We start from the raw sequence: 18,227 nt of genomic DNA on the forward strand, positions 1-18,227 counted from the left end.
AATTGGGAATAGGGGATGGAATTTTTGCAGGAGGGTGGGTGGGAGGAGGTGTATTCTAGATAGCTGTGGGAGTTGGTGGGCTTGAAATGGACATCAGTTACAAGCTGGTTGCCTGAGATGGAGACTGAGGTGTCCAGGAAGGTGAGGGATGTGCTGGAGATGACCCAGGTGAACTGAAGGTTGGGGTGGAAGGTGTTGGTGAAGTGGATGAACTGTTTGAGCTCCTCTGGGGAGCAAGAGGCGGCGCCGATACAGTCATCAATGTACCGGAGGAAGAGGTGGGGTTTGGGGCCTGTGTAGGTGCGGAAGAGGGACTGTTCAACCTGTCTCTGCCTCCCTAACTTGTTCTTCCTCTCACCCATCCCTTCCTCCCACCCCAAGCCACACCCCCATCTACCTACTAACCTCATCCCACCTCCTTGACCTGTCCGTCTTCCCTGGACTGACCTATCCCCTCCCTACCTCCCCACCTATACTCTCTCCACCTATCTTCTTTTCTCTCCATCTTTGGTCCGCCGCCCCCTCTCTCCCTATTTATTCCAGAACCCTCACCCCATTCCCCTCTCTGATGAAGGGTCTAGGCCCAAAACGTCAGCTTTTGTGCTCCTGAGATGCTGCTTGGCCTGCTGTGTTCATCCAGCCTCACATTTTATTATCTTGGATTCTCCAGCATCTGCAGTTCCCATTATCTGAGAAGAATTAGACCATTTTGCCTATCTTGTCTGTTCTGCCATTTGATGATGGCTGATACTCTTCTCAACCACATTATCCTGCCTTCTTTCCATAACCTTTGATCCCCTGACTAATCAAAAAAAACCTATCTTTGCCTTAAATGCATTCAGTGATTTGGCCTCCGCAGCCTTCTGTGGCACCGAGTCCCACATATTCACCACGTTCTTCTTGAGCTTAACATTCAGTTTTAACAAGACTTCGATATTTTATAACTGATTCACTTTGAGGAGAAATTCAGCACTCCATTTCTTTTCTTTTACTTGCTGAACTTGGGATGCTAGATTTTTGTGATTCACATGGACTCACAGTCTCTCTGTACTGTAGCTTTCAGCAGTCTTTCTTCATTTAATACTCAGCTCCTCTACTCTTCCCGCCAAAGTCCAAAACCTCACATTTTCCCACATTATACTCCAGCTGCCAAGATTTTGCTCACTCACTTAATCTGTCTATATCCTTCTGCAAATTATATGTATCTACCTAATTACTTGACTTCCGTTATGTTTTCGTGTCATCCTCGAAGCTTAGTACACTGATGTCCATCTATCCACCAATTCCACTGACTTCTATGACACTAATCTTTTCATTGTCCGCAAACCTACCAATTAGACAAGCCACATTTTCCTCCAAATCATTTATGTACACCACAGAGGTCCCAGTACTGATCCATGTGGGAACCAATAGTCACAGACCTCCATTCTGAAAAGCATCCTTCCACTGCTACCCGCTGTCTCTTGTGACTAAGCCAGTTCTGTATCCATCTTGCCAAGTCACCCCGATACCATGTAACTTCACCTTTTGTACCAGACTGTCGTGAGGATCCTTGTCAAAGGCTTTACTAAAGTTCATGTAGGCAACAACTGCTTTTTCACTTCTGCAAAACATTCAATCAAGTTAGTGAGGCATGACCTCCCCCGCACAAAACCATGCCGTCTATCCCTAATAAGTCCATTTGCGTCTGACCTTGTCCTTGAGAGTCTCTTCCAATAATTTCCATAACCCCAAAATGAGGCTCACAGGCCTGTAATTTCCTGGATTACCCCTGCTACCCTTATTAAACAACATGACAACATTGGCAATTCTAAGTGTTTTGAAATTACAGCCTTTAAAATGGACTAACATGTTTCCAATAACAGGTGTTAATGCAACTGAGATGTTAAGCTGTATGGCACATACTTGGCAATCTTGGCTTGGCTATGAGCTTGACAATCATCTTGATACTTTGCTATTTGATTCGGCATTGCTTTCCCAATTGCTTCTTTTAATTTATGTATTGGTTCCTTCAGCCGGCCATCCTGCAGGAAAAGAATTAAAAGCAACTGTATTTCTCTTCTTTAGTAAATTCAAGTACTTATCATGACGACCCGGGCAGTACAGTGGGTTCAGAATTTTGAAAAAAAAAAGTACATTGGATCATCCCCAACCCCTCAAATTCATCAGTTTTAGAAAGGTTTGCAGCAGACTTGCTATATTTGACCGAATCTGATATGCATAATCTGCTCAGACCTGCATTCCTGCAATAGCAAAGATAATAGTACATTTTTTTCATTCACTACAAAGAGCTCTAATACTTAATGGCAGAAACTTATTTGGAGGAGGTATGGCAATCCAAAATGTCAATTTCTCATTAAACTGGTCAGATTAACCGTGCAGAACTGAGGCTAACTTATCTGAAAATGGCTCTACTTGGAATACTAAATACAAAATTTAAAACATTATATAAAGCTGTGTAATCAGACGGTAGGTTCTACTGCGACTTGCATATAGGCAATAGTTTTATGATCACACATTAAAAAGCAAGTACATGAAGCAATGCAGACATAACATTAAACATTTTCATGTAAAATCCTTAAGAATTCATTTATTCATTATAGACAGTGAAACCCAAATAAACGCTCACCTGCATTAAGCATTCACCTGTCTTTACCAGCCATTTTTCCCCAGTCTGTAATAATTTTTTAAGAGGACAGAAAATTAGTTGCTTAACCAAACTCCCACATCAGAATTAGGGGAGTAGAGATAATTTCCCCTACTCTTTGTCCAAAATATATTTTATGGAAAAAGCAACATAGGAGCTAAAGCAGGATAGAAGCTGGTCATGTATGAGTACCAGATCTTAATTCACATTAAATCAATTGCACTCAAGACAATTTATGTTTGCTGATTTGACATGGTCTTACACTGGCAGACCATGGTTCATGAATTCAATAGTCTACTCCTCCTAATTCAAAATTACTTAATTCAAAATTTGCGATGATGTAAATAATTAGAGCACAAAAATGTTGCTTTCTATTTATTGTTTTATTTAAATTACTGGATATTGTCACCCTTTTAGCACAGAAACTGGATTTGAATTACCAGGAGAAGACTAAAAAAAAATGAAGTATGCATGATCTTATCTCCTCGTGATCACTTTCTTAAGGGTGGCACAATTAAACAAGCCCAAAGTGAATACAATGTTCTTACTAAGCTCATGACATAGGAAACTGTTAAAATAACTGAGAGTCAACAGAAAATGTTGAGGACAAATTTAACGTTCCTTTGTAGAATCAATTTTGAAGAATTTATGAAGTACGTACTGACAGGTTATAAGCAATAGTAAACATGAATGTTTGAAATGACAATCTCATTGCTTTTCTGGAAAGCACCCATTTTATGGAACAATAATATTGTCAATAGGAGCCAAATCTGGATTAAATAACCAATTGTTGCTGCTGTGAGAGTGACTGCTTAATGCAAGTCATCTTTTACGCAAAACCCAGGGGTGGCAATGTATTTTCAGCATTACTACAAACTTCGATATTCTCCAAATGAAGTTAAAACGATGAGATGAACTGGAGAAGAGCTCCAATCTTTGCTTGTGGTAAAGAGAGTGTTGTATTTTCTTTTGACATCACCTTTATCAGAACACAGCCAGCTTAACCAGGAATATTTAAATATTCAGACTTTAAACAAAAGCTTAACACCTCTAAAATGTGTGACTGTCAGCTTGGTCATGTGGTTAAGACTTTTAACTGCAAGTCAGCAAGTCATATCTTCACCTCCATTATTGGCTAAAATGCCTCAAAATTTATTAGGCAAGTATGAAACTGTTGGAGGCAACCTCTTTCAGAAAATACATTAAATCACGGTCCTAACTCCCTGTTCACATTCACATAAAAGATTCAATTGCACAAAATTAGAGCAATTCTTTCCATGCACGAGTCAAAATTTATCTAATCAAACATCACAAAAACAAATGATCTTGGTCAACTGTCGCGGTGCCATTTCTGGAGCCTTCACAGGGGTTTAATTGCTAAAGGTCATCAACAGAAATGACAGTGAATATATTTCAGAAGTCGTTAATTAGACATGAAATGCTGAGCTTTGGCAAATTGCTGCATGAACCAAGTTCTTTCATTCTAGTTTGTCCATCTGCCTCAAAGTAGCTCTCATACAATATTGAGTGTGGTAACAAATATATTGAGTGTTTGTAATTCAGTGAGTAAAAACAAACCTGCAAAATGAAAAAAAATTCTTCTAGTGTTGGTTGAGGAGGAATGTGAAGCAAGATATCAGGGGCAAAAAACAAATTACAGATGCTGGAAATCAGAAGCAAAAACAGAAACCACTGGAAAAACTCAGCAGTAACATTTCGATTCCAGTGACCCCCCTTCAGAAGATATCGGGGATCTTGATCTGAAGCAACCATCCAAAGCAGACAAACAAGATCTCTATTTAATCACTAAATAAAAACAAAGAACTGTGTATGTTCGAAATCAGAAATAGATGCTGCCAGACCTGCTGACAGAAAAGTAGAGTTAATGTTTTGGGTCCAGTGACCATTCTTCAGAATATCAACTCTGCTTGCATTCTACAGGTGCTGCTAGACCTGCTAAGCTTCTCTCGCAATTTCTGTTTTTATCTCTATTTAAATCACTTATACGAAGGAAGGCTCTTTAAAAAAAAAAATTCACTTTGGTACTGTGTGGTAATTTGGCTTGGGTGCTCAGAGCCTCATGTGGATTTTGAGCCCAAAATCTTTTTGCTTAGAGGCAAAGGTGAAAATAACATGACCAAAACTGATACTTGGCTTTATCTAATCACAAGTGCTCAAACTGATCTTCTCTCCCGTTCCTTCCACCTGGCATAATCTCCTGAACTACAGGAACTTTCCTATAAAGTTTCTCAATACAAAAGGTAATTTCACCCCAGCCTTCAATGTCAGCATTTCAGCTCCATTGCAAGCTTTGATCTACAATTGTTACAATGCATTCAGGGTACAGTATAACCATAAAACCTAATGAAGAATGAACAGAAGAGAGCAATTTAAACTTAGGTCTTAACTTTTTAAATACAAAGGGAGTTTTTCTCTGATGGCAGGATGTGCTGTTGTCTAGAGGTAAAATTAAAAAAAGTACTGCCTACTCAAATGATTCATAATTTCCACATGTAAAAGATCAAAAAAAATCAGATGCAACTTGTACAAAGTACAGTACAGTGCTGTGATATTTAAGCTGCTGAAATAGGAGTTATGGCTAGGAAAAGAAATAGAGTGACAAAATAAGATTTAGCTTTCCAAAAGGTAGGGAAAGAAGTGCATCAGCATTACCACTGGATGATAAGAAAATGGTTTTTAAAGGAAATATATAAAAGAGCCATGTACTAGAAAAAATTGTTACATTATTATATCTGATTGAGGAAAATCCGATTAGAAATAAAATAAGAACACTGCATTGACAAATAAAACAAATGGCTTTGATTACTTATATGACAACTGTCCATTTGCACACAGCAATTAAAAATGATTTGAGTTTACAACTTTAATAAAGATGTTCATCCACAGTTAATAAGTATCTCCTCTCTCTAACTGTCTGCTGCTGACTCGTGATTTGATCATTCAGTGGTAGTAAGACTCTTGAACTAACGTACAGCCTTAACTATCACCACTTGGCCTTTCAGCAGACTTACTAATATTGAAACACGAAGCACGTAGATAAACTTTACTGATCACTCTCTCCACACTCTTCAATCAACAGTTGCCTCATACCCATGCGGGTTTTATATCAGACAATCTTGTGCTTAAACAAAGTCCACAGCAGTATTTAACTTTAATCTTTAACAACGGTCAAATAAACAAGCAATTTTCACTGTTGAAAGGTCAAATTATTACTACAAACTTTTAAGAGCATATGTGCAAAATGTTCCTATAAAGACAGACAGAACGAAATCATGCTGTAAAGGGTGATAAAGTTGCGTGTCATTTGCAAAGAAAGTTAATATAGTTAAATTTCAGCATTATGAACAGTTAGCCCAGAATCTGCAATGAAAACAACATGGATGCAGCGTCACACAACCATTGAAAGGAAATCAGACAGCAACATTTGGAGCATGCACATGTGCACTTAAAACAAGGAAATCTCGACAGAGACATCCTATGCAGCCACATTGTGGTTTTGTCATAGTCCTTGGTGATGCATTTGCCATTGAAATTAGTTAAACTTGCTAGAATTCAATACGAAATACGACAAACCAATACTAAGAACAGCTCAGAGACTTAGGGATGGTGCAATCAAGAGAGAATTTTAAATGTGATAATAAATTATAATACAGAACAATCTTTCTACCTTGAAAAAATTCTCAGACTATCATTCCAGAGACTATTTTTCTGCCTGTTTTTAAATATCTCTCCTGCAGTTTCCAACCCTCAGACTGCTTTTCAGAATACCACTTGAATTTAATTTACATTTCCTACATCATTCTTCCTGGTTTGAACCCTGCATGTCCAGTGGGATTCTCCAATCTACTGGGTTGAAGAATCTTGCTGCTGCTGTCCTGTTCACAGATCCACAGCAATTTTTTGCAGTGGGCTCAGAGCTGGTGCACGTTTGTAATTTCACAGAATTAAGCATCCTAAGAAAGTGAGGTCCATACAAATAAAACCACAATGCAGTGGGGTGGGTGTTTAAACCATTAACCTGAAACTGATTAACTGGACCAGCCATATAAACACTGCAGTTACAAGAACAGGTCACGAGTGAGAAACTCAAAAGTGATACTCTGTATTTTCTCCGTCCCACCGTCCTAATGTCCATCCATAGAAACATAGAAAAGGAGTTGGCCATTTGACCTTTCAAGGGTGCTCTGTTATCATTATCGTGGCTAATCATCCAACTTAATAGCTTGTTCCTACCTTCTCCACCCTGCACACCCCTACCCCACCCAAACCCTCTCATCCCTTTAGCCCCAAGTGCTTTATCCCACTCCTCATTGAAACTGTTGCTCCAACAATACTAAAGTCATTTGGGATAATGGAGCCTACTTGATTGAACCCATCCACCTTCTTCAACATGAACTCCCTTCGTACATTGGCAGAAGCACGCACCAACTACAAGATGCAATTCAGTTAACTTGCTAAGACTTCTTCGTTGGCATATTTCAAACCCATGACCAGAACTACCTTGGAGGATAAGGGTAACAAATGCATACCAACATGACCGCTTGCAAAGTGCCCTCCAAGCCACAATAGCATCCTGGCATCATACTATATCAATATTCCTTCATTGCCATTGAGGTAAAATCCTGGGATTTCCTTCTTAACAACAGTGTGGATTGTGGGTGTACGTAAAAAGTACAGCAGCAGTTCAAGACAAAGCTCACCACTACCTCTCAAAGGCATTTTGGAATGCATGTTAACTGCTGGCCCACATTCCACGAATGCAAAGTGGTAAAACAATTGCCTTGAAATGCTGAATACTGACTTGGTTCAGTGCCCAAGTACTGAGGTTGCTATAAAAGTTGACCTGTCTCCGATCTTAGATCCTGGTGAGTGATCACAATGTTGATGCCACTGAAAGGGGCTCTTCTTCCACTCTTGCGTACCTCAACTTTTGTTTCCACAAATAAGAATTCTGATAGTTTACATGAGTAACAAGTCTATAAAGGGCTTTAGTCATTTAATCTATGGTTTCTTTGTATAGTCTCACGTCACAAAGTACTTCAAGCAAGAAACAATTGTGAAATGTAGTGGCTTTGTGTAGGAAAATGTATTACCAATTCTGTTACGACAAAATCCCAGCAACTACAATGGAGATAAAACACCTACTCTTGTTTGGTCGGAAGAAGCGATATTATAGAAGAACATAGGTCAGAACACTGGAACTCCCTCCTCCTTTGCAACAGGATCTTTTGTACTCATGTGAACTGCATTAATAGTTTAATCTTTGTTGTAACCATTCATGTAACAGAGGACATCCGCAACAACACAACACCATAGTGTCAGTCTCGATAATAAGCTTAATGTACCATGTATACGCCACAAAGGCATAGCTATCTGTACTATAACCCATTGAAATAGGAGTGTTCCAGCAAATCATGAGTGATCAAAAAGGTTGATTTAACAGATAATTAGCACAGCAGCATTTAGCAAGATGTTCTTTCCCTTAATTGTAGCAGTAAACTGTGCCATCCTTACATGTGATAAGAGCAGACAAAATAAAGATGACAAAGGAATATGCTTTCAGGAATGTATAAGGATAGGAGGTCACAATGTATAACATGTGCTGAAGATGACTTTATCCAGCAACGTATTGGAAAAGATGAAATAGATGAGGTCATGTGCTAACCATACAACTTTTGGACATGACTGTTGTGCATTCTTAAACATACAACCAGCAAATGCTTTAATCAAATAACTACAATAATAGGCTACTGCACAGTATTTTCAGAATTTAAATATGCGCTCCTGGACCACTGTCAAAAAGGCAATTTGTTTATATAAGTATTTAAACATTAATATAAATCTTTCCAAGCATTAATCTTAAAAAGAACTTCATTTGTAAACAAGACTTACTGCAAAATAAAAATTTATTCCTAAGAATACTCTTGAACTAGCATAACGATAAGAATGTATACTCAAATTTACAATAACTAAAGCTAGTAATAATTCGAGTATAAAAGTTTAAATTTTAAGATATTGCCATGTTGCAAATTTGGCTGCAAAGATCTTTAATCTGTCACAGATTTTTTTAAAAATAGGAATGCAATAATGTATCTGTAAATGGTTTTCCTCAAAGCAAGACTCAGTTGCAGAAATGGATTTTATTCCGGAAGACTAATTTTCACATTAGTTACCTGCTCATTCATGTGCAGCTTCTTTGCCCTTTTGACGAGCGTATCCTTGCTACATGGTAAGAAGGATGCCAGGTGTGCATAAACCCCAGAGCGGGCCTGACTATTCAATTCACGGGACTGAAGTTCAATACTGAAAGCACAAACACATCAAAATAGATGAAGAGTGCACAGTGAGATCCTTACAGACACATCATGATAGAAATTAGAAACAACTATACTTCTGTACTATACTAACACACATTCATGCTTCAATGCTACATATAAACATTGCAAGATAAAATAATTTTAAAATTGGCAGTTCAAACAACACCAGGTTATACAATGGAAACAGATTTGTTAATTTGAACTTCGGCCACTCTGTCCTGCACTAAGTACTTGGATGGCAAGAAATCAGCTTTACCACCACTTCAATGACTTGTTATTCACATCACACAACACAACTAACAATACAAGGAGATACTTTGTTCATGCAGCACGAGGAATGATGTACTGCAGCAGAAAAACAAGAGTAAATTGTTTAAATTTGCTCTCTTGGAGCAGAGCTTCAGGTGACGGCAAAGGGCATTGTGAACTTAGATGGAGAATAGCTGGCCTTGCACAATTCTCCAAACATTAGAACAAGATTCAAAGTTACATCGACCATGCAGCCTTTTATACTCACATCCGTAATCTGCGCAAACAAAAACAAATTACTGGAAAAGCTCAGCAGGCCTGACAGCATCTCTACAGTTTTGAAGATGGGCCACTGGACACAAAATATTAATTCTGTTTTCTCTGTACTTCTAAGCAATTTCTGTTTTTGTTTCTGATTTCCAGCATTTGCAATTCTTTGGAAATTTTTTCCCCTAAATCGGAACTCGAGGTTCACTAAACACTGTGCTTATCACTAACATTTATTCCAGGTTCAAAATTAAACCAACAGCATCAGTTTGGTTTCATCTCTACTGAGGTAAATTTAGGATCTGCCTTCATGCCCAACCCTCGAGTGTGGAAAGCAATACAAAGTACCACTGACAAAAACTGCCAAGGGAGCTGCTCAAGATATGAGTGGCAGACAATAAACCAAGGACCTGCCTTGAGGCAAAGTACTTATGACATGATGTGACAAGTTTAATTTGAAAAGCAATTTTGAAAAAGTACATTGTATACATTTATGTAATCTAGTCTGATAGTAGTTACAGAAAATTGTTAAATAGTTTTGATTTGTGCATGTAATGAAACTGAAAATCAGCCCATATGTTTGGCTGATAGAGTAAAATAAGCTCTTTCATGGGAATTCAACACCTCTAAATTACATAGAATTTACAGGACAATCAGCCTAATTGATCATGCTGCTGCTTATTCTAAACACAAGCTTCCTTGCACCTTAATTTGCTAAATTCTGCTAGCATATACCACTTGTACTTGCCTAACGCTGGTGCTTTAAGAGAAAGCTATCTGCAACCACTCAGGAGTTTCCATCCTAAAATTCTTTAATGGATTTCCTCTGTACCTTCTAGTTTTGTACTCCCCAAATAGACAAATTTGTTACAGCAACCTATCAAAATCCCTTCACAATTTTTCTAAGGCACCAACTACTTTCATCCTTTCTAAAGAAAATTGCCTCACTTTTCTGAAAGGAAACCATTGATTGTTGCATTATACTTACTTAAGCAGAATATTATTGACATCTTGTGTGAAGAATTTCTGCTTCCCCTCTCCTTCTAAGGCTTTGGCAGCCTACAAGACAAGAATATCATCAGCTTTTTTTTCGTACCTTCAGGTCCCTTCTAAAGCCTATTTTAATTGGATTAAAGAGCTGCAGTTCTTGATGATCTTCAGCACCAGTTTGTCATATACAAAACTGAATGGCAACCAATAACTACAGAAGAAGAAGAAAAGATTCAATTCAATCGTCTTTTGGCCACTTCACTTTCAAAAATAATCTTAAAAGATATCAAACAAGTATGAAAAAACCTACAACGAATTGTACTGATAAAAGTTAACATTTTGGTATGCACTTTTTGGAGTTGCTCAATGTCAGTTAAGAACCTATTAACTGCAAAATGAGTGCAATAACTAGTCAGATAATGACCATTAAGTATGGATTTACTGATAGCCCCATGAGAACAGACAGATTGAAACTGTTGTTGTTGGGCTTAGAGATTTATCTTTATAATGTTCTCTCTAAATAAAAACTTTTCAGTTTCAGTAAATTGGCTCCAATTCCATAGTTCAATCTCTAACTATCTGGGATAAGAACAATGCCGACTTTCGTAACATTTTCTGGATTCGAAGAGTATTTCAGTAGCATGCAAGTTGAGTATCACTGGAAAAAAAGGCATTTTATTGAAGCTTTTTGTCTCGCACTTATTAGGATAATTCACAAAAACATTAAGGGAAAACATATATACTGTATGGGAAGACAGTGCTGATTGGTTAGTAAATAGACTCTAGCTGGTGGACGTACTGCCAAGGCAAATGCATCGATTGATGATGGAACCTTAGGGTACTGTCGAGTTTTGTTTAAAACTTTAAAGCAGGTTCAATGGCCATCACCTATTTTGATGAGGTAAAAAGGCAGAGGCTGTTTGTAAAGACTATGGCTTTACATATTAATAAATATGACTTCCAAACCGTGCACACGTGCCACACTATAAACTCAATGACATATTAAAAGTGGTTGTCAGTGTAATTTGCAAGGGGAAATGATGACCTGGTGGTTTTATTTCTAGACTACTAATCCAGAGACTACAGCAACCCTGCAGCCCAACGGTATCAATGTGGATTTCACAAGCTTCAAAATTGCGCTTCCTCCCACTGCATCTCAAAACCAGCCCACCTCGTCCCCACCTCCCTTCCTCTCACCTATCCTGTCCTCCCACCTCAAGCCAAACCTCCATCTCCTTCCTACTAACCTCATCCCACCCCTTGACCTGTCCGTCCTCCACGGACTGACCTATCCCCTCCCCAGGGCTCCATCCCCGCCCCTTTAATTTGTCTGTCTCCTCTCCACCTATCTTCTCCTCTATCCATCTTTGATCCGCCTCCCCCTCTCTCCCTATTTATTTCAGAACCCTCTCCCCCTCCCCCTCCCCCTTTTCTGGAGAAGGGTCTAGGCCCAAAACGTCAGTTTTTGTGCTCCTTAAGATACTGCTTGGCCTGCTGTGTTCATCCAGCTCCACACCTTGTTATCTCTTACTACAGCAATGCTTTGGAGATGTAGCTTCAAAACCCATTATAGCAATGATGGAATCTGAATGCAGTAGAAATTTGGAATTATCGGTCTAATGTTAATTGTTGGAAAAACACATCTGGTTCACTAATGTCCTTTTAGGTGAGGTAACTGGTCTCCTTTCCTGGTCTGGCCTAGATTCCAAATTCAGATCCACAGCAATGTGATCGACTCTTTTAAGTGCTATCTGAGCAGTTAAAGATGGGTAATAGATGCTGGCCTAGCCAGCTATGCCCAAATCCCATGAATGAATAAAACCCTCATGATTATACAGTAAATGCTGTTCAATTACAGAATCACTTCTAATGTTAGACATTGAGTTTTGTAAGCATGGAGTGGTTGAATATGGTCAGTGTCCTGCTTGTTGCAAACAGCTAAAGGGATGTGCTGTTTACTATGATCTACCAGCCATTGGTATGTGTAGTCTAAAAATCTAACATCACACTGGCACTGAAACTAATGTGATTGGCAGAATGCCTTCTTCAGCAAAACACACACCAGATTAATTATTTGAATATTACAAACAATGCTACGTAAATTCAGAAACTTGCAACTACGTGGAAATTTTGAAAGCAAGTGTCATGAAATTTTATACCATCAGATCCATTAGTGAACCTGGTTCCTGGTGTTCCCTATTTCACATTACTACCCACAAACTTGGCACAAACATTAATTCAGTTTTACAATTCTCCTGAAACTGCAAGTGACATTATCCTGTTTCTTAAATTATTTCACTGGATGTGGTGCCACTGACAAGACCAGCATTTGCTGGCTATTTCTAATTGCCCTCAAAGTAGAGACACAATAGGCCATTTCAAAAAGGCATTTAAGAGACAACCACATTGTTATGGATCTGGAGTCACATGCAGCCACTATATCGGAATATAACGTTACGTATGCTATAAAAATGACTCCCTTCTGAGACAGGGTTGCTTTGTTTGGTACAATTCATAGACGAGTGTAAGATCTGTTAAAAACATTAGACTCTCGAATTATGACTTTCTGAAAGCACCTTGACTCTAGAATATCCCAAGCAGATTGGTAGTTAACAAATGTAACACTTATATTTAAAAAATTAAAAACAAGGGACAACAGAAACATTACCCTCACATTAATCATCAGAATAAATGGTGGGTATATTTCTTGAGGAAATTTTTAACATATTTAGAAAACCGTATTATGATCAGATGGTCAATACAGTTCAAAATTTGAGAAGATTTGTAGCTCGGGTTGCGGATGAGACTGTAGGCTCGCACACTGTGCTGGTGTTTGATTGCAGACATTTCGCCACCCTGTGAGGTAACATCGTCAGCATGCCTTCGGTGAAGTGTTGGTGTTCTATCCCGCTTGTTATTAACATGCCTCAGTTTGCTGGGGTGGTTAGTATCACTTCCAGGTTTGTTTCCGAGTGCTTTGTATAATCGGGTCCAGTTCAGTGTGGTTGTTGATTGAGCTCCAGTTGGAATGCCAAACCTCCAGGCATTCCCTGTCATGCCTCTACTTGGCTTGTGGTATTCGGGATGTGTTGTCCCAGTCAAATTTATGTCCTCCTTTGTCAGTGTGTATTGAGACCAGTGTGAACTGGTCATGCCTCTTGGTGACTAGCTGGTGATCATGTATCCTTATTCTCGGCTTTCTAGTTTAGCCTGTGTAATGTTTCTCCCTGTCCTTGCATGGTATTTTGTATTTTACGTTAGCCTTAATGTTTGTGGATCTGGGATCCTTTATGTTCATCAGTAGCTGAAGCAGGGTGGTAGTTAGTTTGTGGGCTACCCTGATATCTACGGGCCTGAGTAGTCTTGTGGTCATCTGATAAGTCTTTCACGTGCAGGAGGGTGACTAATGTGTCTGGCCGTGTTGTGTCTTCTTGTTGTGGTGTGACACCCAAAAATCCGCCTTTGCCTCTGCAACAGACTACAACATGGCCAAACACACTAGTCACCCTACCGTACACGAGACACCTATCAGGGAGGACCACAAGACTACTCAGGCCACTAGGCATCAGGGTAGCCCACAAACTAACCACCAGGCGATGGCTACTGACCAACGTAAAGGATCCTTAACTCACAGCCATTAAGGCTAACGTAATATACAAAATACCATGCAAGGATGGCGAGAAACATTACACGGGTCAAACTCGAAGAAAACTGACAATAAAGGAGACATGATCACCAGCTAACCATCAAGAGACACAACCAGTTCTCAATGGTCTCAATATACACGGACAAAGGAGAACACGAATTAGACAGGGACAACACATCCAAAATAGCACACACCTAATAGAGACATGCCAGGAAATTCGTGCAGGCCTGGCATTCCAAGCGCAAGTCCGTCAACAAACACACCGAACTGGACCCACATGCAAACCATTGAAACAAAACTGGAAGTGATGCCAACCACCCCAGCAAACCAAGTAATAAGTGGGACAGAACAGCAATGTTTTAACTAGAGATGTGCTGACGATGTTATCTAGCAGGGTAATGAAATATCTGTGAACAAGCACACCAGCTCAGCAAACAGATCAAGTAGTATTACAAAACTGCGATAACAAATTTAATTTCTGGAGGGTTTAACTAGTAGGGTCAGTAAACAGGCTTAAGTAGATGTAGGATGTCTGGATTTTGAAAAGGCATGTCAAATATTAAGATGTAAAATAACAATTCAGATTTGGGGTAAATATTATCATGAATAGAGGATTGGTTTGTGGACAGAAACCAAATGGGGAGAATAAACTATTTACTTTCAAGTTGTTAGGTTCTGACGAGTGGAGTGCCACAATATTAGCACTGAATTCTCAGGTGTTTACAATCTACTGTTTCTTCATCTTTCGAATTAATGTATAACTACAGAAGTTTGTTATTATACAAAGACTAATGGATATGCAAGCCAAGAAGAGGACACAATCTGCTGCAAAGAATGGGCAACAGGGTGGAACATTTAACTGCAAAGTGGAGAAGTAAAGGAGTGAGAGGGACCTTGACGTTTGTGAGCACAGCATGAAACAGGCTAACATGCTTGAACAGGTTGACATTAGGAAGGAGCATGTGCTAGAAATATTGAAAAATATGAAGAAAGACAAGTCCCCTGGTTCAGACGGGTTATACTCAAGGTTATTACGGAAGCGAGGGAAGAGATTGCTGCGCCTTTGGCCATGATTTTTGAGTCCTCACTGTCCACTGGAGTAGTACCAGATGATTGGAGGGTGGCAAATGTTATTCCACTGTTCAAGAAAGGGATTAAGGACAATCCTGGGAATTACAGACCAGTTTTGTGATAGAATCCTCTCCAATAATTTGCCTAAGAGATAGTATTTGTGATTATTTGGAAAAGCATAGTTTGATTAGAAATGGTCAGCATGACTTTGACAGGGGCAGGTCATGCCTCAAGCCTGAGTGAATTCTTTGAGGATGTGACAAAACACATTGATGAAGGCAGAGCAGTGGATGTGATGTACTTAGGTTTTAGCAAGACATTTGATAAGGTTCCCCATGGTAGGCTCAATCAGAAAGTAAGGAGCACGGGAATCAGGGAAATTTGACTGTCTGGATACAGTCCAATAGAAGACAAAGGGTAGTACCAGATGGAAAGTAGCAGCTTGGAGGTCGGTGACCAGTCGTGTTTTGCAGGGGACCTGTTCTGGGACCTCTGCTCTGTGATCTTTATAAATGACTTGGATGAGGAAGTGGAAAGGTGGGTTAATAAGTTTGCCAATGTCACAGAAGTTGGAGTAGTTGTGGACAGTGTGGAAAGCTGTTGTCGGTTGCAACTGGACATTGACAGGATGCTGAGCTGGGCAAAGAAATGGCAGATAGAATTCACCCCAGAAAAGTGGAAAGTGATTCATTTTGGAAGGTTGAATTTGAATGCAGAACACAGGGTTAATGGCATGATTCTTGGCAGTGTAGAGGAACAGAGGGATCTTGGGGTCCACATCCATAAACGGCTACCCAAGTTGGTAGGGTTGTAAAGAGGCATATGGTGTGTTGACTTTCATTGGAAGGGGAATTGAGCTTAAGAGCCGTGAGGCTATGCTGTAGCTCTACAAAACTCTGGTTAGACCACACTTGGAATATTGTGTTCAATTCTGGTCGCCTCATTACAGGAAGGAAGCTTTAGAAAGGGTGAAGAGGAGATTTACCAGGATGCTGCCTGGACGAGAGGACAGATCCTATGGGAAAGGTTGAAGGACCTTGGGGTATTCTCACTGGAGCGAAGAAGGATGACAGGTCACTTGATAGAGGTGTACAAGATGATGACAGGCATAGACCGAATGGATAGCCACAGACTTTTTCCCCAGGATGGAAATGACTATTGCGAGGGGCATAATTTTAAGGTGATTGCAGGAAGGTATAGGGGAGATGTCAGAGGTAGGTTCTTTACTCAGAGTGGTGGGTGCGTGGAATACACTGGTGGCAAGGGAAGTGGAGTCAGATACATTAGGGACATTCAAGCAACTCTTGGATAGGCACATGGATGATAGTAACATACAGGGTATGCAGGGTAGCTTGATCTTCAGAGTAGGATAATAGGTCGGCAAAACAATGTGTACTGTTCTATGTTCTAAAGTGAGAAATTATTCACCGTGGCAACTAGTGTGGAAAAGCAGAATTTTTTCAATGGTTAAAAATGAGAGAGATTTGGGAGTACTCTCATAGAAAACAAAAGTTAGCATGCAAATATAACAAATCAAATAAAGTGCTGAATGGAATGCTGGCTTTTATAGCAAAGGGTTTGCAGTACCTTAATAACAAAAGTTGACAGATCATTTTGCACAGCTACGGCGAGATCAAATCTGGTATGGTGTTCATTTTGTCTCCCCCTAATAGAAGGGACGATTTTTTTTATTCTTATATGGGACATGGGCATTGCTGACAAGTCTTGCATTTGTTGTTCAAGCACGATTAGGGATGAGCAAAGAATCAACCTCATTGCTGTGGGTTCTACTTTAACCATTTTTAAGGCCAAGATAAACAGCTTTGGGAATCAAGAGATGAGGAGCGAATGGAACAGTCAAGGTGAGACACATCATTATTCATGCTGGCATTTAATAGTGAAGCAGGCTCAAAAAAACAATACGGTCTATTCTTGTTCCTATATGCCTTTTTAGGTTGGCTGGTCAGTTTATTGGGAATTGGCTTTAGAGAGTGGAAGATGACACAGGGAGGGCCCAAAGGATGATTGGAGAGTTCGGGATTACGGCAAGGTGGAAACTTAATCCACTGTATGACAGTAAAAGAGAACGTAGCAGCAGAGGCAGCCAAATGGACTGTCTTCAATCTGATGGACAAATTAGTCCACATGCTTCAAACACCTAGTGGAAACACAAATAGAAGAGATACAGGAAAGGATTTAAGATGATTTTCACACAAAAAAAACTGGGGATTATCATTACATTCTAGAATAAACCTAGATTAGCGAATTTTAGCAGGTGACAGCAAGAATCCATATTTTGCAGTGCAGCCATATCTGGCAATGGATAATCAACCTCTCAGAATACAACTAACTTTGTTTTAACTGGCTGCTTATCAACCAGCACTTGAACAACTGGCAAAAATTATGTACCTCAAATACCGGGATCTGCAGCAAAGCTCAAGTATTTATACTGCAAATAAAGTATAAGAGGGACGGGTATATCCCCTGCATTACATTTCTATTACTTACTGTGTGTTTCTACATTAATTTTAAGAGGTGCGTTGATGGTTTAACATAGATTTTTGTTGAGGGCTTTGATGTCTCAAAACTTCGCTTGGTTAGGGTTGACTGCGGTTATGTGGACCACTCAATTATCTGGACTATTTAATCAACCTGCACACTTCTGGTCGCATAGGAACTGGCTAATAAAATGTTTGCTGTTATCTTCCATTAAAACACGCGGCCTTTGCACCTCAAAATCCAACCACCAAAGCTAAGGTAACTCAATCCAGTTTCCTACTGATTTATTTGTCTTGTTCATGATTCGCGACTGAGAGATTGGACAGGAATAGCATTTGCGCTTATTAGTGAATGGATTCCTTTCAAACTACCAAAATCTCTCTGCATCAGCAGCTTGAGATATTGACAACCTTGACAGGAAACTTCATCTACAAGTTACATGCAATCCCACAAAGACAAAAGCTTGGACAATTAAAGCATATGCCTGGTGATTTCTTCTTCATCCTCAGACACTTGTTTC

The 18,227-nt window shown here is 39.5% G+C and overlaps 1 protein-coding gene across 6 annotated transcripts in view; it reads right to left on the minus strand.

Annotated features, from left to right (window-relative positions):
- The window catches only part of LOC125462167 (ubinuclein-1-like), a 75,292-nt gene that overhangs the window by 32,210 nt on the left and 24,855 nt on the right, over positions 1-18,227 (minus strand). For 5 of the 6 annotated variants that reach the window (XR_009447152.1, XM_059654145.1, XM_048551809.2 and 2 more), the window contains 4 exons: positions 10,490-10,560; positions 8,842-8,971; positions 2,630-2,674; positions 1,906-2,024 (listed from right to left, as the gene is read on the minus strand). Coding sequence is in view for 5 of the 6 variants with exons in the window: in XM_059654145.1 (XP_059510128.1) it covers positions 1,906-2,024; positions 2,630-2,674; positions 8,842-8,971; positions 10,490-10,560 (365 nt within the window). In the remaining variant the exon portion in view is untranslated. The remainder of the gene's footprint in view (positions 1-1,905; positions 2,025-2,629; positions 2,675-8,841; positions 8,972-10,489; positions 10,561-18,227) is intronic. The other variant, XM_048551808.2, reaches the window with a different exon arrangement.

This window comes from Stegostoma tigrinum, chromosome 23 (assembly GCF_030684315.1).
Source record: "Stegostoma tigrinum isolate sSteTig4 chromosome 23, sSteTig4.hap1, whole genome shotgun sequence".
Taxonomy (NCBI): domain Eukaryota; kingdom Metazoa; phylum Chordata; class Chondrichthyes; order Orectolobiformes; family Stegostomatidae; genus Stegostoma; species Stegostoma tigrinum.